This window comes from Dendrobates tinctorius, unplaced genomic scaffold (assembly GCF_039654945.1).
Source record: "Dendrobates tinctorius isolate UK_male_01 unplaced genomic scaffold, ASM3965494v1 ptg000107l, whole genome shotgun sequence".
Classification (NCBI taxonomy): domain Eukaryota; kingdom Metazoa; phylum Chordata; class Amphibia; order Anura; family Dendrobatidae; genus Dendrobates; species Dendrobates tinctorius.
Genome location: NW_027361775.1, coordinates 16,968,318 through 16,995,731, shown reverse-complemented (window position 1 = coordinate 16,995,731; position 27,414 = coordinate 16,968,318). Strand labels below are relative to the sequence as shown.

The following is a 27,414-nucleotide window of genomic DNA, read 5'->3' as shown; positions in this document are numbered from 1 at the left end:
ATATATGGGGGTAAACCACTGTTTGGGCACATGGCAGAGCTAGGAAAGGAAGGAGCACCATTTGACTTTTTCAGCGCAGAATTGGCTGGAATTGAGATCAAACGCCATGTTGCGTTTGGAGAGCCCCTGATGTGACTGAACAGTGGAAACTCCCCAATTCTAACTCCAACCCTATCCACAACACACCCCTAACACTAATCCCAACCCTAACCCTAGCCCTAACCCTCACCCTAGACCTAACCATAGCCCTAATCCTAACCCTAACCCTAATGAGAAAATGGAAATAAATACATTTTTTTAAATTTTATTATTTTCCCCTAGCTTTGGGGGTGATAAAGGGGGGGTTTGATTTACTATTTATAGCGGGTTTCTATGTTTGGCAACTGTCACACGATAAAAGATGCTTTTTATTGCAAAAAATAGTTTTTGCATCACCACATTTTGAGAGCTATCATTTTTCCATATTTTGACCCACAGAGTCATGTGAGGTCTTATTTTTAGTGGGATGAGCTGACGCTTTTATTGGTACCATTTTTGGGCACATGACTTTTTTGATCGCTTTTTATTCCGATTTTTGGGATGCAGAATGAACAAAAACCAGCAATTCATGAATTTCTTTTGTGGAGGGGGTGTTTACACTGTTGCGCATATGGTAAAATTGATAAAGCAGTTTTATTCTTCGGGTTAGTATGATGACAGTGATACCAGATTTATATGATTTTTTTAATGTTTTGGCACTTTTATACAATAAAAACAATTTTATATAAAAAATAATTATCTCTGCATCCCTTTATTCTGCGAGCTATAACTTTTTAAATTTTTCGCTGATGATGCTATATGGTGGCTCGTTTTTTGCGGGACAAGATGACATTTTCAGCGGTACCATGTTTATTTATATCCGTCTCTTTGATCACGTTTTATTGCACTTTTTGTTCAGCGGTATGATAAAGCTTTGTTTTTTGCCTTTTTTTTTAAAAAGGGGTTCACAAAAGGGGTTAACTAGTGGGACAGTTTTATAGGGTGGGTCGTTACGGATGCAGTGATGATAAATATGTGTACTTTTATTGTTTTTTTTATTCACAAATAGAAATGAATTTATTGGGGAATATTTTTTTTCCTTACTTAGGAATTTTTTAAAAATTATTTTTACACGTTATTTTTTTTTTTTTTACTTTATTACATTATCTCAGGGTGGGACATCACTATAGAGTGTCAGATCAGCAATCTGACAGCAGGCAGTGCAGAAGGCTTCTCAGCACCTGCTCTCAACAAGCACTGAAAAGCCACCTCCCTGCAGGACCCGGAAAGACCCCAAGGCCATCTTGGATCCGGGGGCCTGCAGGGAGGAGGCCCTCGGAACAACACGATCACATCGCGCTGTTCTGAAGGTCTCAGGGAAGCACACAGGGAGCCCCCTCTCTGCATGATGCTTCCCTATGCCCCCGGAACACTGCGATCATATTTGATCGCAGTGTGCCGGGGGTTAATGTGCCGGGAGCAGTCCGTGACTGCTCCTGGCACATAGTGCCGGGTGTCAGCTGTGATAATCAGCTGACACTCGGCCGCGATCAGCCGCGCTCCCCCCGTGAGCACAGCTGATCGCTATGACGTATTATCCCGTCCATGGGCATAAAGGCCCAGGGCACATGGACGGGATAGTACGTTAAATGTCGGGAAGGGGTTAATTGATAATTTAAAGTTTCTGGTTGGAATGTTGTTTGTTAGATATAGTGTATTTGAATCTGAAGGGTTCTGCATATTTAATGACTCAGATTATTCAAGTCTCAGAATGTAGATGCGAAACTGAGAAAATAAGTAATATCACTTTACATAATCACATAATCATCAAGTATAGTAAATGTAAAGTAGTCCTTTCAGAAAACGGATTACTTCCCTTACTTTACCGTTCTTGTAGAAAGTCTACAATCGCAGCTGTCCTGATGTCACTGTCATTGCCCAAGGTGATTTCTCTTCTATTATTCCGACAAGGCTAGTCAGCTGTCAGCTGGGCATTAGTACTCTTTCCGGTCTTGTCATTCTGGCTGCAGAGCAGTTTATACTGTTCACCTTCAGTAAAATCTAGTAATTGTGGCAGAATCCTGAATCGTGCTGGAAATTATCCTCCCAAGCAGTTACAAAAAACCTATAAATGAGATTGATCTTTTCAGTGATCTGACAGATGGATAGTAGAGCTGATCTCTGACTGAGCGCTGCACAGTTGGTAGGAGTCCATACAACATAACACTTTTACTTAGAACATGTTTTGTTTTGCAGATTAAGGACATTAGCTGTGAATGCTGGCACCACGGGACTTCATTCGCATTGTAGAAATAAGTGCAGCTGTGATATATAGAAGAAACAGTTTATACACTATCAACATGTAGTCATATTAATAATGCTTCCCATTCCGCGGTTTCTAGGAAAAATATATGTATATGCTTGATGCATAATTAATAAGAAAAATATTGTCATTCCATGCACCTGTAAGTGGAAATTTACTCCTTCAGTATCGTTGTGCATGAAAGCCCACCGAGAAACATGACTCCATCTCAAAGGAATTTGATTTGATTGATTGCCAATTTTTCAATCCTGAAACATTCCTATAAGGTTCCATTCAGATGTCCGTGTTGCACATTCATGTTATATAGTTTTCTTTCACGTATAAAATACTTATTATAATTGTCACGACTCTATTGTCTGGTGTCCTAGGACCAGGGGCTCCTTCCCAGTCCCTAATGCTAGGGGTGCCCTAGCTCGTCCTGTTCCCCGGATTACATCTGATGGTGAAGATGCTGCGGCCATGTACCTTGCCTTAACTTCTGAATCCGCACTCAGTCTGTACCCTTCCCCATCCAGGGAAGAGGGGAGTAGTGGTATACCATAATTCACCAACCAGACTAACAAGATAATACGAACAGGGATAAAAGGAAAATACCAATCATACAAATATACTCACATAAACAACAGAGGTAAACACCAAGGAGTGGAGAATGGGGTTAAACCAAAGTCGGCAAAGAAAGGGAATTATCACACACTTAAAACCTAGCAACAGTCACAGATAAATCCACCAACCGCCTACTCTAATAACCAACAACTTCCAGCCATGCAGCAAAAGCTATCTCTGACAATGAGTGCTAGCCAGTGCACACATTATATAGGAGTTGGGAGTGGCTAACAGTGCACAGCTGAGAGCCTTAATGCAGAAAAGCTTCCAGGAGCTCTCAGCTGAGCTTAACCTCTGCACTGCTAAAAGAAACTAACACCATTTAATATGAAGGTGAAGTGCTTCTAAACAATGCAGAAGTAGGAGAAATCTGATGCTGCAGTCTTCTGGCTCCTCTCTGTCGCTGTAAACCTGTGACAATAATCTTTGGTGCTATTCACATGTCTGTGTTTTTTCACGAACTGTGTGTCCATGCAAAACTCTCAGAAACACATCCAATTTTTCTGGTATCATGAATGACAGGGGCCAATACAGGTCTATGGGTCTGTGAAACACATACAGCACACAGATGGCATCAATGTACAATCAGCGTGTCATCTGTGTGCTGTCCGTATTTAACATTCCAAAGAATAGGAAAAGCTTAGTTTATTTATCCATTAATGAAACAAACTGATGGTAAAAAAACGGACACAGACAACACACTGATGACACACTGATCTAAAATACTCATGACACCAGTACTATTTTTTCACATATGTGATTGAATGTGTGAATGAGGCTCCGTTATTTGACGGATCCGTCGGAATTTCAGCGTCCGCCGTCTGGAGCAGACGGACCAGTCGCAGTCCGCCATTGGCTAGAATGGTAGTCTATGGGCGTCGGATCCGTTGCAAGCCATCAAATGACGGAATCCGTCAGCAGATTCCGCTTTTTTAAACTGAACAAGCCTGGAAGAATTTCCATTCATTGCCTCATTTTTCAAGGAGAAGATTGATAACATCAGAGACAGTTTTGGTCAACAACCCCCAGTGCCCTTCCTCCTACCTGCCCTGCCTTCCTCCCCCAAAACCAACTTCTCCACTATTACAGAAGATCGACTCTCCACTCTACTCTCAAGATCACATCTCACTACCTGTGCACTTGAACCGATCCCATCCCACTTCATCCCAACCCTAACCCATCTCTTCAACCTATCACTAACAACTGGTGTTTCCCCTCAAGCTTTAAACATGCCTCAATCACACCTATCCTCAAAAAGTCCTCTCTTGACCCATCCTCTGTATCTAGCTATCGCCCTATATCACTTCTCCCCTATGCCTCAAAACTACTGGAACAACATGTCCATCTTGAACTATCCTCCCACCTCTCTTCTTGCTCCCTCCTTGACCACTTGCAATCAGGCTTCCGGCCACACCACTGCACTGAAACTACCCTAACTAAGGTCACCAATGACCTACTAGCCGCCAAGGCCAAGCGACACTACTCTGTCCTCCTCCTCCTGGACCTGTCCTCTGCCTTTGACATAATGGACCATTCCCTATTACTACAGACCCTCTCATCTCTTGGTATCACAGACTTGGCCCTATCTTTGATTGCGTCATACCTAGCAGACAGGACATTCAGTGTCTCCCATTCACACACCACCTCCTCACCGCGCCCCCTATCCGTCGGAGTCCTGCAAGGCTCAGTCCTAGGGCCCCTGCTCTTCTCCGTTTACACCTTCGGCCTCGGACAGCTCATAGAATCTCATGGCTTTCAGTATCATCTCTATGCTGATGACACACAGATCTACGTCTCTGGACCAGATATCACCTCCCTACTAAACAGAATCCCTCAATGTCTGTCTGCTATTTCATCCTTCTTCTCCGCTAGATTTCTAAAACTTAATATGGACAAAACAGAATTAATCATCTTTTGCCCATCTCACGTGACCGCCCCAACAGACCTATCCATTAAAGTAAATGGCTGCCCACTCTATCCAGTCCCACAAGCTCGCTGCCTCGGGGTTATCCTTGACACTGATCTCTCCTTCAAACCACATATCCAAGCCCTTTCCACTTCCTGCCGACTTCAACTCAAAAATATTTCACGGATCCGTACATTCCTCAACCAAGAAACTGCAAAAACCCTAGTCAATGCCCTCATCATCTCCCGCCTTGACTACTGCAACCTCCTGCTCTGTAGCCTCCCCTCTAACACTCTCGCACCCCTCCAATCTATTCTTAACTCTGCTGCCTGACTTATCCACCTGTCCCCCTGCTATTCCCCGGCCTCTCCCCTCTGTCAATCCCTGCACTGGCTCCCCATTACCCAAAGACTCCAGTTCAAAACCCTAACCATGACATACAAAGCCATCCACAACCTGAGTCCTCCGTACATCTGTGACCTAGTCTCCCGGTACTTACCTGCACGAAACCTCCGATCCTCACAAGATCTCCTTCTGTACTCCCCTCTTATCTCCTATTCCCACAATCGCATACAAGATTTCGCCCGCGCATCCCCTCTACTCTGGAACTCTCTACCTCAACATATCAGACTCTCGCCTACCATGGAAACCTTCAAAAAGAACTTGAAGACCTACCTCTTCCGACAAGCCTACAACTTGTAGTAACCACCGATTCACCAAACCGCTGCACGACCAGCTCTACCCTCGCCTACTGTATCCTCACCCATCCCGTTGTAGATTGTGAGCCCTCGCGGGCAGGGTCCTCTATCATCCTGTACCAGTCGTGACTTGCATTGTCTAAGAATACTGTACTTGTATGTATTACTGTAGAGTTCTGTTCCATTAAATTTCAGACTCTGGCTGCTGCGACGGATCCGTCCAAAAAAACAGATCCGGTGCCTCAGATTTTTTGCAATCTGCAAAGGATCCGTTTTTTCACACTTTGACAGATTGGAACTGACATCAAAAGACTGAAGTATGAAAGAGGCCTTAAGGGTAATATTAAAAAATTAAAGGGGTTGTTCGGGCTTTTCACATAATCTCAGTACATATCTGGGCTGCAGAATTATGACAATAAGTAATTTACTTTCTGTCACTAGTTTGCACGGTTTTCTAGATATTCTGAACAGAACGTCCAAGGGGGGTGTGTTATGGCCTTGAAATGAGAACTAGTCTTAACCTCCTACTCTACTTCAAACATGCCCTCTATAGCAACAACCCCACCCTCCATAGCTACAGACCCTCCCTGTCCACAAATCATCCCCCTCTAGCAGCCTCAGTGCAGAGAGCAGACCACCCAGCTGCTCCTCCTCCAGACACATTCTGAACAGTGATCTATGGAAAGTGAAACTAGTGAGGAGGGAAAATCGTCCTGTATTCTGGGATAGGCTGCTCCCATCAGTATTTGCGTCATAAGAGACACAGTGCTCACACATACAATGCACCAAATCTGCTGTTGTGTGAAGACATCAGTGACCCAGAGCTGTCTCATTCACACAGCAGAGGCTTTGTCACACAACAGATTACATCAGTGACTCCCATCCCCTGTGCAGATTAGAAGCTGCAGACCCCCATCACTGGCCATCACACAGTCTGTTCTCACTGCCACCAACAGCCTGGAACAGTGAGGGAAGGAATTACTGATAATGAGTTATGTATTGTAATCATGGAGTGGCACTTTCGGGCTTACATGCTACAGGATGGTGGAGAAGGAGATAGTAGGTTGGTGGGTTGCAGCAGTTCCGGTGTTGGTTGAGATATCTTCAGAAGTGGTGAGGAGGTAGCGGGGTCATTGCAGGCTGTAGGCTTTCTTGAAGAGGTGGGCTTTCAGGTTCCGCCTGAAGGATCCGAATGTGGTTGATAGTCGGACATGTTGGGGCAAAGAATTCCAGAGGATGGGGGCTATTCGGGAGAAGTCTTGGAGGCAGTTGGGTGAGGAGCGAATAAGTGTGGAGGAGAGATGGAAGTCTTGGGATGACCGTAGATTACGTGAGGGAAGGTATCGGGAGATTAGTTCAGAGACATATGGAGGAGACAGGTTATAGATGGCCTTGTAGGTCAGTATTAGTAATTTGAACTGGATACACTGAGGGAATGGGAGCCAGTGAAGAGATTTGCAGAGGGGAGAAGTGGAGGAGTAGTGAGGAGAGAGATGAATTAGTTGGGCAGCAGAGTTAAGGATGGACTGGAGAGGTGCGAGGGTGTTAGCAGGGAGACCACAGAAATGGATGTTGCTGTAGTCAAGGCAGGAGATGATGAGGGCGTGCACAAGCATTTTAGTAGATTAAGGGTTGAGGAAAGGACGGATTCAGGAAATATTTTTGAGCTAGAGGTGACAGGAGGTAGAAAGAGCTTGGATGTGCAGTTTGAAGGACAGGGCAGAATCAAGGGTTACTCCAAGGCAGTGGACTTCTGTTACTGGGGAAAGCGTGATGTCATTAATTGTGATAGATAGGTCAGGTAAGGAAGATCTATGAGATGGAGGAAAGATGATGAGTTCAGATTTGTCCACATTGAGCTTGAGGAAGCGAGAGGAGAAGAAGGAGGATATGGCTGATAGACACTCCGGGATTCTGGACAGCAGAGAGGTGACGTCTGGGCCAGAGAGGTAGATCTGAGTGTCATCAGCATAAAGGTGGTACTGGAATCCATGGGACTTTATGAGTTGACCCAGGCCAAGGGTATAAATTGAGAAGAGTAGAGCTCCTAGAACAGAGCCTTGGGGGACTCCAACAGAGAGAGGGTGGGATGAAGAGGTAGTGTGGGAGTGGGAGACGCTGAATGTGCGGTTTGAAAGGTATGAGGAGATCCAGGATATGGCGAGGTCTTTGATGCCAAAGGAGGAGAGAATCTGTAGTAGGAGGCAGTGGTCAACTGTGTCGAATGCAGAGGACAGGTCTAGAAGGAAGAATATAGAGTGTTGTCCGTTTGCTTTGGCTGTAAGTAGGTCGGTAGTAATTTTAGTCAGGGCTGTCTCAGTGGAGTGATGGGGACAGAAACCGGATTGTAGATCAAAGAGCAAGATAGATGAGAGGTGGGAGGAAAGTTCAGCGTGGACGTGCAGCTCCAAGAGTTTGGAAGCGAATGGGAGCAGTGATATTGGGCGATTACTGGACATAGCCGTTGGGTCGAGGGTTGGCTTTTTAGGGATAGGCGTGATTGTGGCATGTTTAAAAGCAGAAGGGAAGGTACCGGACGTTAGCGATAGGTTGAAGAGGTGGGCTAGGGATGGGATAAGTGTGGTGGTGAGGTTGGGGAGGAGGTTGGGATGGGGTGGGGTCACGTGCACAGGTTCTGAGGTGCGATTTGGAGAAGAGGCGATTAAGCTCCTCTTCAGTGATGCTGAGAGGGAGGTTATAGGGTTTGAGCATTGGTCTGGTATACAAAGGGGTTGTGGTGGTTGAACAATGAAGACTTGCCTTGTGTGGTCGATGTTATTTTTGAAGTGTGTGGCAAAGTCCTCAGCAGAGATGAGAGAGGTTGGAAGGGGCAGTGGTGGGCGGAGGAGGGAGTTGAAAGTTTTGAATAACTGTTTGGGATTATAGGATAGGGAAGATACGAGGGTTATGAAGTAGGCCTGTTTAGCAGAGGTGAGGGCAGATTTGAAAGCGAGTGTTGCCTGTTTGAATGCAGTGAAGTCATATTGCGAATTTGTTTTCTTCCAACGCCGCTCTGCCGCCCTGGACACTTGCTGGAGCTTTTTAGTGGTGTTATTGTGCCAGGGTTGTCTGTTGGTACGTCGCATTCTGCCATGAACGAGAGCGGCAACCGTGTCAATAGCTGATGCGAGATTGGCATTGTAGATAGCAGTGGCTCTGTCTGAGTCTTGGAGTAAGGATATGGATGCCAGTGGTAGAATAGAGTCAGAGAGCACGTGGGTGTCTAGGTGTGCAAGGTTTCTGCGGGGGTGTGCATGTTGCTGGACATGGGTGCCAGGAGAGGACAGGGATGAGAAAGTGAGTACATGGTAGTCAGAGAGAGGGAGAGGGGAGGTGGAGAAGTTAGAAAGAGAGCAGAGGCGGGTGAAGACCGGGTCTAATGTGTGTCCGTCTGTGTGGGTGGCTGAGGAGGACCACTGGGTAAGTCCAAAGGATGAAGTAAGGAACAGGAGTTTGGAGGCTGCTGACTGAGGGGTATCAGTGGGGATGTTGAAGTCACCCATGATGATAGTGGGGATGTCAGTTGAAAGAAAGTGAAGAAGCCAGGTAGAGAATTGGTCAATGAAGGCAGTGGTTGGGCCTGGAGGTCGGTATATGATGGTCACTTGGAGGTTGGAGGGAGAGTAGATGCAGACAGAGTGGAGTTCAAAAGGGGAGGATTAGGGAGGGAAGAGGTGGGATTGGGTTAAAGGTGCAGTTGGAAGAAAGGAAAAGACCCACTCCTCCACTGTGCCTGTTGCCAGGGCGAGGAGTGTGGGTGAAGTGGAGGCTGCCGTAACACAGCACAGCTGGGGGGCGGTGTCAGAGGGTGTCAGACAGGTTTCTGTGAGACTGAGAAAGGCAAGATTGCAAGAGAGAAAGAGGTCATGAATCACATGAAGCTTATTGCAGATGGAGCAGACATTCCAAAGTGCTCCAGAGAGAGGGAGCAGGGGGTTGGGTGTCAATAGCACGGGTTTTAAGCTGGAAAGATTGTGGTAGTTCTTATTAGACAGGGAGTGGTAGGAAGGGGTAGTAATGGGGGGTATGAGGTGTGGGGGTCCAGGATTGGGAGATATGTCGCCAGTAGTGTTGAGCGATACCATCCGATATTGTGAAGTATCGGATTGGATTGGATCGGACCGATACCCAAAAAGTATTGGGTATCGCCAATTCCGATACCGGAAACCCATGCAAGTCATTGGGGCACAAATATTGGAATTAAAAAAAAAACCCTTTCTTTACTTGCACATCCAGTTCGGGAGGGGGGGGAGAGTGTGGGCGGTGCGGACACTGTGCGTGTGTGTGCGGGCGGGGTCTGTACAGGCCTCTCGGGGGTCTGTGCGGGCCTGCCGGGGGTCTGTGCGGGCTGCCGGGGGTCTGTGCAGGCCTGCCGGGGGTTGTGTGTGTGTGCAGGCATCGTCCGATGGGACTACATGTCCCATCGGGCTATGCCTGCTACAATGACAGTTATTGACACATTAGTCAATGATGGGACAAGAGTAGTCCCATCATCCGGCTAATGTGTTGAATGTAAAAAAAAAAAAGACACATACATACTACATACATACTACGGTCATACAACATAAATACAACATAAATACAACATACATACTACATTCATACTGCATATATACTACATTCATACAACATACATACATACTACATACTTACTTCATATATACTACATTCATACAACATACATACATACTACATACAACCTACTACATACATACTACATACAACCTACTACATACATACTACATTCATGCAACATACATACTACATTCATACAACATGCATACATACATACATAGTACATACTACATACATACAACACATAAAACATGCTACAGACATACAACATACATACTACATACAATACATTCATACATACATATAGACATACAGTACATACAACATAGAGTACATACTCACCATCACTTCTGACTTTGATCCCCGAAGCCAGTGTCATCTGTAAAAAATATTAAAACAACAAACAAGCAATATGCTCCCTGATCCACAGAAATCCACGCGTGTCCCACGATGATCTCCCGTGGAGAACAGCAGCATCAGGTGATGCAACCGCTCTCTAGGGGCCCCAGGAATACAATGACGGGAGGTAGGTATCCTTCCGCACTGTATTCCTCCGCCACTGTAAAAAAAAAAAAATAGTCCCTAGTCTCACTTTTGGCATTGCTGTGTGAGAAAGTTCCCACGCAGCTTTTGCCATAAAGTGAGACCAGTGAACTATAGTAACCTCTCAGTGATGCACTGCAGGAGATCGTCGTGGGACACTCATGGATTTCTGCGGATCAGGGAGTATATCGGTTGTTTGTTATTTTAATATTTTTTACAGTGAGATGACACTGGCTTCGGGGATCAAAGTGACAAGTGATGGTGAGTATGTACTCTATGTTGTATGTACTGTATGTCTATATGTATGTATTGTATGAATGTATTGTATGAATGTATTGTATGAATGTATTGTATGAATGTATTGCATGTAGTATGTATGTATGTATGTTGTATGAATGTAGTATATATGTAGTATGTATGTATGTAGTATGTATGCTGTATGAATGTAGTATATATGAAATATATATGTAGTATGTATGTATGTTGTATGAATGTAGTATATATGTATGTTTGTTTTTTTTTTACATTCAGCACATTAGCCGGATGATGGGGCTACTACTGTCCCATCATTGGCTAATGTGTCAATCACTGTCATTGTAGCAGGCATAGCCTGATGGGACTTGTAGCAGTTCAGCAGAGGAGGTCAGGTGGGGAGGAAAGAGGGAAGGCGAGATGATTATTTGGTTAGAGGGTGCTGGGGTTTGGGGATAGCAAAGGAGAGTGAGGATTAAAGGAGCAAACACTGTGAGGGCATATGTAAGCATGGTGAAGGAGTAGGAGGGTTAATAGAAAAGCTTGATCCAAGTAATAAGAAGTGCTTACTCAGCAGACATACCCAAAAGAGGCAGGTGTATAGTGTGGGGTCCTGACTCCTGCCGTGACTAACTGCCATAGTAATAACTGCATCTTCACGATACTTTTGCTGCAGTGATACTTATGCTGCAGGGAGACACGTGCCTGTCCCCGCACACGTGCCCCCCCTTAGGGGCATCTAAATATATAGGACTGAGTAGAGGCTCAGGTGAGAGGGACTGTGGGAACTGATTTGGGATAAATTGCCTAGCACACCAGGGGTGGTTATACAATCAAAGGCACAGGGCCTGGCAACATCCATATGCTAGTAACACCTTACACCTGATAACATCTCTACTGGCCCCAACATGGATATACAGCAGTAAGTATTGAGTTCAATGCAACAAATGAATTTAGCAAACATTCAGAGGCACTGTTATATACCATTAAAGGAAAGGTTGCACCAGATAGCAGCAAGCGGGGAAAATAAATTGTAAGTAAATTTTATTTATTAGCCACTTGCAGATGAAGCATTTTCTATCATGAACAATTGTTATTAATGCAATATTATGTGTACCATAAAATGATTCCATATTTTCTGCAAATAATAAAAACTGATTTTTAAATTCCCAAACCTTATAGTATAATTGTCTTATATCTCGTAATAATCCCTGCTAACACATTTTCATACTTAGCATATTTTTATTTTTTCTTATTAACACTTATTAAACACATTTTGCTGTAATTTATTAGCTAAATGAGATATTTCCAGCATTTTGTGTATTTTTGATTTATACAGACTTTCCAGGCTACAGTAGGGTGAACAGATGGTGGTAATTATCATGAACAGGTTCAGCTATTGCTGACTTTAGATCTCTCATCTCAACAGATCTTTCTTGAGGGCATCTAAAGTAACTTTTACTTGCCGTGGAACCTACGTAAATGGAATTTATAAATGAATATTGTCAACCTGCGTTTCATGAAATTACAAAACAGCCGTTAATCCCATGCTATAAAGAGTGAGAAGGAAATTTGAGGATAATTTAAAGGCTATAAAAACGAACATAACTCTGGAGACCTAAAGTGAGCAGTTAGGTTCCAGCCTACTGGCATACTGAGAATCATAGCTGGCATGAGACCATGGAGAAAATTAGTTACACACAACAATGCACTGTACATCTATAACATAAGGTTTGCCAGTGGTTTTCTGTAAATTACCATTTGCTTTCTTTTTATTCCAGCCTCGTTACTTTTAATTGATTCCCACTTCCCTCCTCTAACATCTGCATGTTCTAAAAATATTAAATGAGGCTAAAACTCTAAAAGAACCAGCATTGTCTTATTCACTAGTAGTTTACTTGGGGAAAAAAGTAAACCAATTGTCATGTTTTTAGAACTTTTTATTGCATAAATCAGTTAAATCTGAAAATATAAAATATTATTGTGGGGGATAAACAGCATTTTACTTATCTACAACCTATACTTTAGCTCCCTTTTACCTTCAATAGCCTCCTCTATACCAAACACCCTTTCCAAAGTAAATTCAACACAGAAGGAGGAGAAGGGTTTGTCCCTCATTTTTGGTTGATCACAATCGATAGAATTTGTGACCCATTCCTCTATGGGAGGCTGAACGAAAAAATTTGAGTTGTACTTTTACAAATCTGTAAATTGTTAACTGATCTTCCTATTTCTGTAGTGTTCTACAACAGACGTCTTGTAGCAGTTTCTTCTACAGTATGAATAGTAGCACATACTGGTATCTTTAGGAAAACATGTCTTTAATTGGGTAGCCTTTTAGAGCAAATGCATTTTTCTGAAATTATTATTCAAATTATTAGTAATAAGTGGATTTGGGCAAATAAAATAAATCGCAAATCCCTGGTCTAGCGGCCATATTGATAGTTTGGTGGCCACTGGATCAGAGCCCTGTGGAATTCTTCCTGCCTGTTTTCATTTCTTCTGATTTAATAAAGTCAACAGCCAGGAAATGGTATGTGGGACACACAAGATCAAATCTTCTGTTTGGTAGGCCTTGCACGATGTAGTCGTTACACAAATGACTTGGTGACTACCAATCAGAAGGTGTGCCGAGGATGCTGGCAGGGAGAAGGAGCTTTGTAGGCTCTAGTCTGGCGGCTGCATGGTTTCTGGACCTGGATCCTGCAAATCTTTTTGTAATAAATCCTTCATTTCCTTGGCCAATGCTACAGCTGGAATTTCCAGTATCCTATGGATTGCAAAGGGTATAAACAGTTTAGTTTTCATGGACTATTTGATATGAGAAGCTGGAGAAGTTTTTTAAAATTTATGAACTTCTGACCAAACTTTGTTGCTAATAACTGACCAAAGTCTGACGATACTCTGATCAAAACACTGGTGAAACTAGGACCTTGATTTGCATCAAGAAAAACCACTAACTTCTGAATGTGCCTTTAATCTGCTAAAGAAGTATGAGCGGTGATATTGCAGTTAACATTATTTAAATGAATGGAACTGATCACCAATACCAGACATAGCTCATAGACAAAAGTGTCAGGTTGGCCTATCCTTAGGATGGGTCTTCAATATCTGATAAATGGGGGTGTGACACCAAGCACCCCAGCTTTTCCCAGTGTCAGCGGTGGGCAGAACTTCTCAGTTACAGAGCTGTCATTCACAACTCTGTTGAGAGCAGAGTGGCCACGGCTGGGAACTGCACATCCACCCCCCTATTGATTTGAATGTACAGTAAGACTGTACAGTCAACATAGCTGTGCTATGCAGCTCCGTAACTGAGAAGTATCGGCTGCCACCAACACTGGGAACAGCTGATTGGCGTGTGTTACATCCCCACCAATCAGATGTTGATGACGCATCCTAAGGATAGGTGATTATTAATGTTCCGATCCTATACATTTCTTTATAAACAGAGTTATAAAACCATAGAATGTGATGAGATAATACAGTAGCCACAATAACATAATGTAGCCAAACCCACATACAGTATATGGATGTGTATCTGCTCCGGAGGTAACGTGGTATATGCTAAAGATCGCATCATTTAAACTGATATTGTGTATTGGCTCATATCTGTGTTGGGGATATGAATCTATATATATATATATATATATATATCTATATCTATATATATATATATATATATATATATATATATATATATATATATATGAGGCATCGTGATTACTCGCTAATCCCGCCCCCTGCACAGTAGCTCCGCCCCCCACCACATCACCACACACAATCCCGCCCCCCCACCACATCACCACACATAATCCCGACCCCCCCACCACATCACCACACATAATTCCGGCCCCCTACCACATCACCACACATAATCCCGCCCCCTCACATTACCACATGAGGCTCCATCCCCCCACATTACCACACGAGGCTCCGTCCCCCCACATTACCACACAAGGCTCCGTCCCCACACATTACCACACGAGGCTCCGTCCCCACACATTACCACACACAGCACTTCCTTTCTATCTAATTCAACCACTTCAGCCAAGGTAAACGTACATTTAATTGTGTTTACAGAGAAATTTTAACTTAATTTATGTTTCGTTATGAAATTTGTTTAGATGCTGGAATGAATAAAAAATGCACATCTTACTGAATCCAGTTTGTTTTTGATTTTACACTGAATAAAATGTATCATTAGTATTATTCAGATTTTTATTGTTATTAACTTCATTTTAATTTAATTTACCACCTGCGTAAGTGCTATTGAATGTTGTCATTACTTACTTTAGTTTAATCACCAGCAGCGTTAATTAGATAGCAATGAGCGTGCCGAGCGTTAGCTGGCTGGAAACAGCTAGTGTGTTAATAAAGATAATGCAGATTTCCTTTTTGAAGTATAATGGAGTAGCGTCATATTGCACATATATAAAAAGAGGATAGGGAGAAACATCCCAGAAAACAGCATCTAACAAATATAATTTAATTCCTCGACAGCGCAACATAGAGATCAGATGGGAGGGAGGCAGTGGACTTTATCTGGACTTCCAAAAGGCAATTGTCACTGCACCATACAGGAATTTTAACAAAAATGGCTTTGAGGGATATATACTGAGATGGATAGAAAACTTTCTTGGCGGAAGAAGACCGAAGGTCAGTATAAATGTCGCTGCGAGTAACGCATCCTGCGTGTTCTTGTGCAACACAACCAGTGTATAGAGATGAGCGAATGGATTCACTTGATCTGATTTAGCTGATTGGTCAGTTCACCGATTCACCAACCTGGAAGGTACAATGGGAAAAACAATACACTGAAAATCAAAATCAAGGGAACCAATTCACTCATCTCTTCTTGTTTATCTAACGCTAAACTAAAGTCACATGAGCTCTGAGCAAAAATAAAATATGTCAATAATGTGTCAGGATGTAGATGGTTGTGTAGTTCTTTTACACTCATGTGTGCAAATAACAGATTAGAGTCCAAATATTGTATTTAATCTACCAGGCATTTATTCAAGAACAGACTCAGACAACAGGGGGTTTAAGTGCTGGAACAAGGGCCCCTTTCGCACCAAAATCCCAACATAGCTCACCTCCCTCTTGTCTCTCTAGCAAGCTCCATACAAATAAGACAATTTCTTTGGTGGGCTGCAATCCACTGGTACTATGGCTGGAAGCCATCATTATTTTTTTTTTAATAATATCTCTATTTAGTACTAAAATATCTGGAATACTGTATTCTCTCAGTAACATAAGGCTGTATTCCCCAACCATATGTGTCTCCCCAGCTGTTGACAGCTGCAGATACTTTTGTGTTATGTGTTGTGGGATGTTATAATAATGTTGAAACTCGGTGTTATGATTAAAATCAACATTTTCAATTTAAAGGTTATTTTCATCTCAGGCCTTTTCTGGCTCAGACAGGAAAATGTGTATGTACAAACCGGCCACGAAAGGACTAGTACTCTGGAGACATCAAGTAAGCTGCACAACTCTGTCCCCATAACTCCTATAGAATGAACAGGAGTTACCGGAACACATAGCATGGCGAGTTGTATTGTTTGCAAAGATCTGAAGTCCAAAATGGCATAGGTCGCTGTGCTGTACATATCAACTTTTCTGGAAATTATCAAAATAGTGTAGCACAGTCAACTTGACCATTTCTAGAGCCCATTCATAGAGCCCTGACTAGTTGTGGCAGGCTCATAGACAGTTATTCCTTTCTCAGCCATTAATGAAGATAAGTCATATCAATTGGCTATATCATTATATATTATTTATTTACCTTTTTTAATGGGAACTTATCATGTAAAATAACTTTATTAACCTGCAGATATGGGGTTAATCTGCAGGTTAATGAAACCATGCGGCCACCGCACTTAGAGCCCCTCTGCCAGAAGTAAATTAAATTTATTTCCCTCGGTGGCATTCAGGTTTTTTTTACAGGGGTACTGACGTCACATTTCCGTCACCAGTGCATAGGTAGTAGCAGCTGTAACTGTACCTTCAGCACTGACTGATAGCCCCTAATGATTAGCCTGCTGCCAGTCAGTGTTGGGGAATGGGTACAGCTACTCCTCTCTATGCACTGAGTGGTGGCTGAAATCGTGCTAGCGCCACCCCTGTAACTAATGCCAAACGCAGCAAGGAGTAATAACGATAATTTCCTCCCAACAGTGTGGCTCTCAGTGCGGTGGCCGCAGTGTCAAAATACTATTAACCGATTAACCCTATATCTGCAGGTTAATAACGTTATTGTGCATGACAAGTTCCCTTTGAATTGACTCAGAGCCTACAAAAGTTTAGGGACTATTGATGTGTCATGCTAGGGGCACATTCTTCTAATAAAGTGAATAGTAATTAACCTTAGTACTAATATATTTTCATATAAATATTATGCTATTACATGTCAAGAAAAAGCCCCTGTGGGTTCTGTGACTATACCTGAAGTCATTAAGGGTAGGCTGCACCCGGTCACTAAACACTGTGGGTTGGAAGCTGCATATTTCTGCATCATCCAGATGTTACAGCATAGTGGATAGGATCTCAAGAAATCTCATGTCCACTATGCGTCCAGAGACACTCGCGGCTCTCCTGCAGAGAAGGACAAGCGGCAGGCCTTTCCAGACTGCAGCATGTCTATCTATCTTGTGGAGATACAAGCCTCCGCAAGATAAATATCACATGTACAATGTATTGGATGTGGTGAATCCACACAGTTCAGTGAACACAAGCAGATTCTCCTGCGTTCAGTAGTCGGCAGCACTTTGGATGCAGCGGTCATGTGCTGCGTCCAAAGCGCTGCCAATTACTGAACGTTTGCACATACCCTTAGAGGCATTCATTTCTGAGAAGTAATCCCTTTAAGGCTGCTGTGATGCTGCTGAGAAAATAGCGGAAAAATCTCTTGCCATACACACTGATGTCTCCTCATACTTTACTGACCAAAAGAGTTTTTATATATATATATGCTGGGATACATCAAGATCCAACAGACCCAACTTTAGTGAAAGCTGCAAGTTGTATTTTATTATTATTGTTCTTCCTATTATTATTATTTATTTTTAGAACACCATTGATCCCATGTTGCTGTATATGTAAAAAGGGGTTTACATACAAAATACAAATTACAATGTACAAACTAACAATGACAGTGGTGCAGAGGGGGAGAGGGCCCTGCTCTTGGGGGCTTACAGGATGCAGTAATTTTCTGTGCTTTTTCATAAAAAAAATCTATCTATTTATCTATTCATCCAGTGCAAATGCACTTGGGCACGCAAATCTGCTGGCAGCTTCTTTTTCAATTGCTGACCAATGACATCCCAAATATTTTTGACGGGAGACAAGTCCACAGACATTGCAGGTCATTTTGACAAGTTTAGACCATTCAGTCTACTCACCGTAGCACCAGTAACTTGAGGCCTGGTCTTGTGTGGAAAAATGACTCCTGGGATGTTTTCAAGAAATGGCCGTATCACTGGTTCCATAAATGATCTATTCTGTACTGCAAATAAAACTAGACATCAAAACAAGCCTAAGGTTAGATTCACATTAGCGTTTCACTCCTCCCAGCCTCTCCGCCTATGGGCGCATGACGCTGCATGCGACCTGCGTACCCTATCTTTAGCATTGGTTACTCAGGCCATGCGCAGGTATGCATTTGCAACACGTTGCATTTGGCGCAGGGCGGCGCACCATCAAAAGGACGCATACGCCGGAAAACGCATACCTGCGCATGGCCTGCATACCCAATGCTAAAGATAGGGCACGCAGGTCGCATGCAGTGTCTTGCATCCATAGGCGGAGCGGCCGGGAGGAGACGCGGTCGGGGGCGGAGCTTAGCGGCGACTGTGCGCAAACTGACGCAGGTCAGTGAAACACTAGTGTGAAACTAGCCTACGGCATCAATTAATGTCTGCACAAGACAATCAGAAGGTGTTTGCATGACATTGGACTATGAGCCAGATGTCAGGTGTTCCATTGACCTTAGAGCACTGTTCTCAAAAGGTATCATTATGCATATCAAGACAGCTATGGGTGGGATTGGAGGTTTATCCTCTTCAGCAAGAAGTCCTGCTTTTGTCTTGAATGCTTTGGTAGCCTGACATTGGTCTGGAGGATATGTGGGAATTAAAATGAACGGACTTTCACAAAAGAATGTCAGAATATTCCTACACCTGGGATTATGGTGTGTGGTGCATAATTACTGAAAAAGATAAATTTCAGCTCACCTCTTGTAAGTTCGTAAGAACTATTGAAAAGCTCTGAGCGTGGACATGTCTCTGCCAGGACGTAAAATAACTCCAAGAAAGGAAGGAAGGTCCAGCTCCAGAAATTTAAAATCCAGGATTTTTATTGTATCATATTTAAAATACATTCATGGCTGCTTGTGATCAAGTAACGGCAACAAAGTTCACCGCATGGGGATATTCTCCAGGTCTCTGTACGCGTTTCGAACACAAATGCTCTTAGACTCAGACCCCATGCGGTGAACTTTGTTGCCGTTACTTGATCACAAGCAGCCATGAATGTATTTTAAATATGATACAATAAAAATCCTGGATTTTAAATTTCTGGAGCTGGACCTTCCTTCCTTTCTTGGTGTGGTGCATAATGTATGGTAGCTGAACCCCTGCGGTCTTCATTCCAGGTACACAAACAGCTCGGCATTACATTGATCTGGTGGTAGAACCAGTGGCATCACCATGGCCTGCAAAGTCTCCAGTTTTGTCTCGCTTCGTGCACATCTGGGACATCAATGGTCGGCATTTGCAAAGGGAGCTGCCAGCAATGGACCTGCATGATTTGTCTGCCCAAGTACTTGCAGGGTAGAACATTCTTCAGACAGCCAGTAATAACCTCATGGATTATTGACAGCATGCAAAGTTGAGTAAATCTGTGTATTTCTGTTCATGCTGCTCATACTTGATACTGAATAAGTCAAAAAATGTTGTTTCCATTTTTCTTTTTATTTGCATTTCAGTAGCATGTCAGCTGATTTGGTGATTAATATAATTTGATGACATTACCTGTTTGGTCTTGCAATTTAAATGTTGGGGCGTATATATAGTATGTGTGTGTATATATATATATATACATACATACACACACACACACACATCAAAATCTTTGTAAATTTAGCCTCATAATATTATGATACATTTTTCTAAGCTGCTTTCGCCAGTTTAGTAAAAAGGAACATTCAAAATAATTTATTGGGCTGGTTTAAAATTAGAGGCAGTTCAAAATGACTTTTCCCTTTGGAGCCAATTTTCAAATGAGAAATTTACTCGTCTGAAACACATTAGTATGTAAAAACCTATGACTGAGAATCCCACGACTCTGTTCTACAACTTGTGCACAAGAGAGACAATTAAAATGAAATGATGTTGAATGTTTAAACTTTAAAATGTGTTCCAAGTGTTCCTGCTGGATTTGATGTGAATGTCATCATGGCGGATGGTTTATTTGGTTGAGCTGCACAGGTGACCAAGAGATGACTGGTGTCTGTTATTTGAACAAAGATAAAGATACATATCAAATCTAAAACAGGTAAGGCCTCATTTGGACATTAGTTTTTATCAAATGAGTGCTATCCACATTTTTCACAGACAACACTCACCAATGATACTCCATAGTTTAGTTTACATATTCAATTTTTTTCCTCTGACCCAGTGGTCCGCACAAAAGCATGGAGACTTATCCGATACTGATCTGAGTATCGGATTAATTATGCAAATGCAAGTCTATGAATCCATGAAAAAAATCAAACACTTGGATGCCATCCATGTGCTGTCCATTTTTCACGAACTGTTAGATAGCAGAAGCTTGAAAAACATTTGTAGTTTTTTTTCATCCAAGAAAAACTGATGACATTCTGACCAAACTCTGATGGTAAGAACTGACACTGGTCATACTCTGATGACACTCTGAACAAAAAGCACTGATGAAACTCCGACCGTTATTTTTGTGTATGAGAAAGATCACTGATGTTTGAAGGAGCCCTAATAGTAAATTAGGTATAGTACAGAGATGATCACCTAAACCTAAAAGAAAAATATTTATATGGATGCTGGACTATTTATACAAATGAAAAGCTATATTGAGTAGATGGACAGCAGGTACTAATGGATATATTTACGTGTGAATACCTCAAAGGGATTTTCCAGGATTTTGGGGTTCTTTGGCTACGTTGCTAAGAACTTACCGTCAGGTAGTTGCTAACTCTCTTCCAGCTGAGGTGGCAATTATCTGGCTTCATTTGACCTCACATCAACAGAATAGTTCTTTTTCTTCAGGTCTACTCTGTAGGGGCGTCACTGCCAACATCATGCTGATTGACAGCCAACTTCACGCAGTCAGGCAGCAGGGATTCGGCTGTCAATCAGCATGATGTTAGCAGTATCACTTTATCGACAAAGAAGAGTGGAGAGGAAGAAGCTGCTCTGTTGACGTGATGTCTTTGGAAGCAGGAGACTCGACGGAATGTGCCGTCTGTGACTGGTCTGAGTCGGAACAGATCATCGCAGTACAGAACAGGCAGGTAGTTAGCAACTATCTGCCAGTAAGTTCTTAGTACGATAGCCACAAACAATCCCCAAATCCTGGATAATACTTTTATATGATAGGCTTGATGTCACTAATGTTCACTCCCACCAAATTTCTGGCTGAAATGTCATGCATCTGAATGATTTTGCTCTGCCAGCATTCACATGAATTTCAGCAAGCCCAATTCCGATGAATGAATGAATTAATTAATCTCAGTTGAATGGATCATTACAACCAATCAGCCATATGTGAATTTAACCATAGATGGACAACACTGAAACTCAATGAGGAGGAAAACAGGATCAAAAGAAGTAAAATGAAGGAAGAATAGCACCGTGATAAACAAATTATTGTTTTAGAAAAGCAACTCCTTAACCCATTGGTCCAGATCTAGACTCCACAAGTATATACCACTGGTCTCAGATTCACCCTTGCACGAGACGGGCTTAACTAAGTGGCTTCCCGGTTAGCGGCGTCCACCAGGTGCCATTCCCAGGGTTGTTTTGAGTCTTTCTGCTAAAGCTTTGCAGCACGGTTAGTCCAGCAAACAAGTTCAGGCTCACTTCAGCCAAGTTCCTAATATCTTCCACACACTCACCATGTGCCAAACACCAACCTCCATTACATAGCCCATAACCCCACCCATAGGTGAGGTACACATCACATGGGCTGATCACGTGACTGTGACATCATCTCAGGTCCTTGACTTTAGGGAAAATCCTGGCCAAACTTTATCCTGCTGGGAGAAATCTATCTCCCATCCAGCACTGTACCACATACCTCCCCCTCTTTGTTCAACCCTAGGGGATGGACACATGACATACAATGAACTCTAGACAGGGCATCTGCATTCCCCTGTAGTCTACCTGCCTGATGTTCTACTGAAAATTTGAAACTTTGCAGGGACAGAAACCACCTGGTGACTCGCGCATTCCTCTCTTTGGCTTGACTCATCCACGTAAGAGGGGAATGATATGTCACCAAATGAAATGTTCTCCCCAGCAAATAATAGCGTAATGACTCAAGTGTCCACTTAATGGTAAGGCATTCTCTCCACAATACTGTACCTGGTTTTGGCTGGGGTAAGCTTCCGGCTTAGGAAACTAACGGGATGCTCCTCCCCGTTAACCTCTTGAGACAGCACGGCACCGAGCCCTATATCAGAGGCATCAGTCTGCATAATGAACTCTTTTTTTTTTAAATCGGGTATAACCAGGACTGGTGTACCACACAGTACCAATTTTAACTTTGAAAAGGTCTCCTCTATCTGATCATTCCAGCGGACCATCACAGACTTCCTCCCTTTCAAGCAAACTGTTAAAGGTGCGGACAGGGTTGAAAAGTTGGGATTATGAATAAGTCACCTGTAATATCCCACTAAACCTAAAAAGGCTTTTACCTGTTTTGTTGTGAGGGGACGGGGCCAATTCTGGATTGCCTCCACTTTGTTTACTTGGGGTTTGAGGACTCCTCTCCCAATGACGTAACCCAAATACCGAGCTTCCTCCAACCCTATGGAACACTTCTTTGGGTTGGCAGTTAGCCCTGCTTGTCGCAAAGAATCTATCACCACCTGTACTTTTGGTGTGTGACTTTCCCAGTCTGTACTGTACACCACAATATCATCTAGATAGGCTGAGGCATAATGGCAATGGGGACGAAGAACAATATCCATTAACCGCTGGAACGTCGCTGGTGCACCATGCAACCCAAAGGGTAATACTTTATACTGGAACAGCCCTTCGGGTGTTACAAAGGCCATTTTTTCCCTTCTTGCCTCTGTTAGGGGCACCTGCCAATATCCTTTTGAGAGGTCAAGAGTTGAAAAATACCGTGCCTGCCCAAACCGCTCTGTCAACTCATCGACTCGGGGCATGGGGTAGGCGTAGAATTTTGAAATTTCATTAAGTTTTCTAAATTCATTACAGAACCTTAGCGTCCCATCAAGCTTGGGTATTAGGACTATTGGGCTGGCCCACTCTGGGACTCTTCAATGACAGAAGAAAACAGCAAAAAAGCAGAAAGGTTTACCCGTCCAGGCCTCCAGACAAATGCACTATCAGGATGCAGTGGACCCATATAATTAAGATGGCAACACAGGTGCAAGAATAACGAATAAAACAACCGCTCACAGCCTACCAATACATGGAGGGGTCGGTTGCCTGGTATGTTAATGCACAATAGAAACTTGTATGCGGTGCTGTTCACACTATGGCCGTGCACAGCATCCAGGCCAGCCTAGTAGTGACACCCTTCTATTAGCTCAGTCAGGCTGCCCAGCGCTATAAAAATGCATGCCATGTGAACAGACACCGCAGTTTAAAAGACCAAATGGGCCCAACTGCACCCTGATTAAAAAGTGCAAAAAACACAAAAAAATGTGGAGTTTTAGCTGATATTTTGGCCAAAATACGTGAGCCCATAACCTGTGCCAAAGGTCTCCATGTTTATGGGTACTTAACACTAAATCCTAACACTGAAATAGCACAGAAAGAGGACTTAAAAATCCTCCAATAATAAAAGAAAACAACAAAAAAGCAGAAAGGTCTACCCGTCCATGCCTCCAGACAAATGCACTATCAGGATGCAGTGGACCCATATAATTAAGATGGCAGCACAGTTATATGGGTCCACTACATTTGTCTGGTGTTAAGGGGAGAATATATGGCACATGAATATATACAAGAATCAAAACTGTACCACTATATAGACGCTTTGCTGAATATTAGGATCATGTTGCTTTAAGATACTTCTGATTTTCTGCTGAATTATTTCTGTGCATGACCCACCTAGGCTTCATGTAAAACCGCAATACTGGGTGGACTAGGGTGGATCGGGCTAAAGAACAATACTTATGTACACGGTGATTATGTAGCATATGGGAACAGTAAACAGTAACTCAGAAACGTACATAGTGATATGTAGCGACATGGGAACGGTAAATAGTAACTTAGAAATGTACCCATGATGTAACACGATGAGATAACACAATATCTGTATAAAAGCTGCTCTCTTTGGATTAAAGACAGAAGTATCATACTGACACGATACACCTTGTCTTGTGTATTCTTTTCTCCGTGCACGTAAAATCTCTGCCAAAGATCCAATTCGGCCACAGACAATTAAGACAGGCCACACCATAGTGTGGCAGAATCAACACTGGAGGCCTGGACGGGTAAACCTTTCTGCTTTTTTGCTGTTTTCTTTTATTATTGGCAGACTCTTCAATGACCCCTAACTGCAGCATAGTTTTTATCTCCTCCGAGATGGCCTCAGGCACCTGATACGGCTTTAGTCGGACTTTGGCCTGTGGCTCCATGACAATGTCATGTTGGATTAGGGAGGTGCGTCCAGGGAGCTCCGAAAAAACATCTGTATTTCGGCTAGCAAACTCCCAGACCTCCTGATCCTGTCTAGGAGACAAAATATCTGCTATTTTGACTACGGAGAGGATTTCTCCTGACTCCCCCCATTGGTAATGGTGCCCTATCCACCTGAAATGCAGGCAGCGGACTATCCCCACCAAGGTGGGTCTCTATCTTTCCATAGTTTAAGCAAATAAATATGATAAACCTGTTCTGGCTTTCTCCGTCCTGGTTGGTGTACCTTGCAGTCTACTGGCCCCACCTTCTCCATAATCTTGTAGGGCCCCTGCCACCTTGCAAGAAATTTGCTATCTACTGTAGGCACAAGTACCAACACCCGATCCCCAGGACTAAAGGTTCTTATCCGAGCCTCCCTGTTATAGACCCGACTCTGCGACAGTTGTGCTGCCTCCATATGTTCCCGGACTAATTGTAGGACCATCTCCATTCTTTCTTGCAGTTTTGCAACATGTTGTATAACACTTTTGTGGGGGGTTGTTTGGTTCTCCCAGGCCTCTTTGGCTATATCTAGTAAGCCCTATTGATGTCTGCCATACAATAGTTCAAAGGGCTAGAAAACCGTAGATGCCTGGGGCACCTCCCACACTGCAAACAATAAATAAGAGATCCCAGTCCTTCTCATCTTTGGAAACTGCTTTTTTAACATGCTCTTTAGCGTCTTATTGAATCTGTCTACCAGACCATCTGTTCGAGGATGATAGACCGATGTGCGCAACTATTTAACAAGTGGCAGAGTTCCTTCATAATTTTTTACATAAAGGGGATTCTCCCGTCTGGTAAAATATCTTGAGGAATCCCCACCCTCCAAAACATACCCATGAGTTCTTTTGCTATGAGCTTAGCTGATGTGTGGAGCAGCAGAACGGCCTTATGGTACCCGGTAGCATAATCTAGAACTACAAGGATGTGTTGGTGTCCCCTTGCTGACTTATTGACAGACCCAGCCAGATCCATTGCCACTCTTTCGAAAGGTACCTCTATAATTGCTAAAGGCACCAAAGGACTCCGAAAGTGAGGCTGGAGACTGGTTACCTGGCACACTCGACAGGAATTACAGCACAGTTTAACTTCTCCAGAAAAACCACTGCAGAATTCGGTCAAGGGTTTCTTTTGGCCCAAATGCCCACCGAGTACATGCACATGCGCTAAGTCCATTACCAGCCAACGACATGCCTGAGGTACAAGTAATTGTTCTACCATTTCCCCACGTATTTTCTCGACTTGATACAACAAATCTCGGTTGAGCTCAAAGTGTGGAAACACTGTAGCTGCCCCAGGTTGTTGGGGTTCCCCATTGACAAACAGTACATTTTTCCTGACTCAAGCCAAAGTAGGGTCTCGGAGTTGCGCCATACCAAAATTGTGACCTGATACATTTAAGTTTGACAATTCAGGTCCCGGCTGCAAGTCTTCCACCTCTCCAGCCAATATTTCTATGGTAGAATTTTTCCCCTCCTCCACCGAAGGGAAGGTTGCCCCTACCGCCATCACTTCTTCCTCTGGGCCACCAGGTTCATGCCCTACTTCTGGAGAATGTAACCTGGTTGCCACTGTTGTCGGCAGTTGTTCAGTGGGTAGGACAACAGTTGGCCAAAGCACATAAAATAAAGGAAAGTCTCTTTCAATTATCACTTCATAATGCAAATTAATCACAACCCCCACCTCGTGGCACTGCCTCCCCGCTGGCGTGTTTATCAACACTAGTGTGGTAGGGTAGTCTTTTAGGTCCTAATGTATACACAACCCCCCAATTTTCCGACCAGTATACTTGCTAGTTTGCACCCGGTTGGCTCGTACCAGGGTCACGAGACTCCCTGAGTCTAGTAGGACCACAGCCGGGGTGCCCTCCACTTCAACCTTACACATATGTTCCATATTGGGAACCTTCAGGGTGCCCACTGCACACATCGGTTTGGCATAGTGGGACTGGCGGTACCCAAAGTTTGTGTCCATGGGCTCAGCTGGGTGGGGGCAATCAGCTCTCATATGGCCTGGATCCTGGCACTGCCAGCAGATTATAGGGCCCCTTTCTTCCTTAGATAAGTCCTGATCAGCCTTTCTGGGCTCTGCTCGCAGAACCAGGGGTGGAGACTTAGGGAACCTTACTGTTACCTTCCGGGGAGTCGCTCCCTGTAGCTCTTTAGTAGACTACTTTTCTATGAGGTCTGTCATCTGAAGGGCATTAGTAGGGATGCCTGTCCGACCCATGTTTGGAGGGAGTGGGGCAAAGCCCTCCAAAATGTATCAGTCGGATTTTCCGCAAATTTCCCGTTGCAGGGAGTTGCGGAATTGCCGCAGAAATTTCCACGGCAATTCCACACGTGTGCACATAGCCTGATACTGTAACATTTCCCCAAATAAAAATTATTGAAAGAGCAACAAAAAAAATGCTGGCAAAAATGTGTCTAAAATGGGCATATTTTATACAGTGTTTTTCCTGCCAAATTTCAACTTTTTGCAGCAGATTTTCCTTCAGCAAAATCCAAACGTGTGCACATACCCTTATGTAGTATTCTGTAGTTTTGTGCACGACTTCTACAAAGACTATAAGAAAAA

General features: G+C 43.3%; 1 protein-coding gene across 3 annotated transcripts in view; it reads left to right on the top strand.

Annotated features, from left to right (window-relative positions):
* Positions 1-27,414, top strand: part of DLGAP2 (DLG associated protein 2) — an 824,782-nt gene that overhangs the window by 339,071 nt on the left and 458,297 nt on the right. For 2 of the 3 annotated variants that reach the window (XM_073589200.1, XM_073589201.1), the window contains exons 3-4: positions 15,422-15,577; positions 19,575-19,809. In XM_073589200.1, coding sequence (XP_073445301.1) covers positions 19,683-19,809 — 127 coding nt within the window. In that variant the 5' untranslated portion in view covers positions 15,422-15,577; positions 19,575-19,682. The remainder of the gene's footprint in view (positions 1-15,421; positions 15,578-19,574; positions 19,810-27,414) is intronic. The other variant, XM_073589202.1, reaches the window with a different exon arrangement.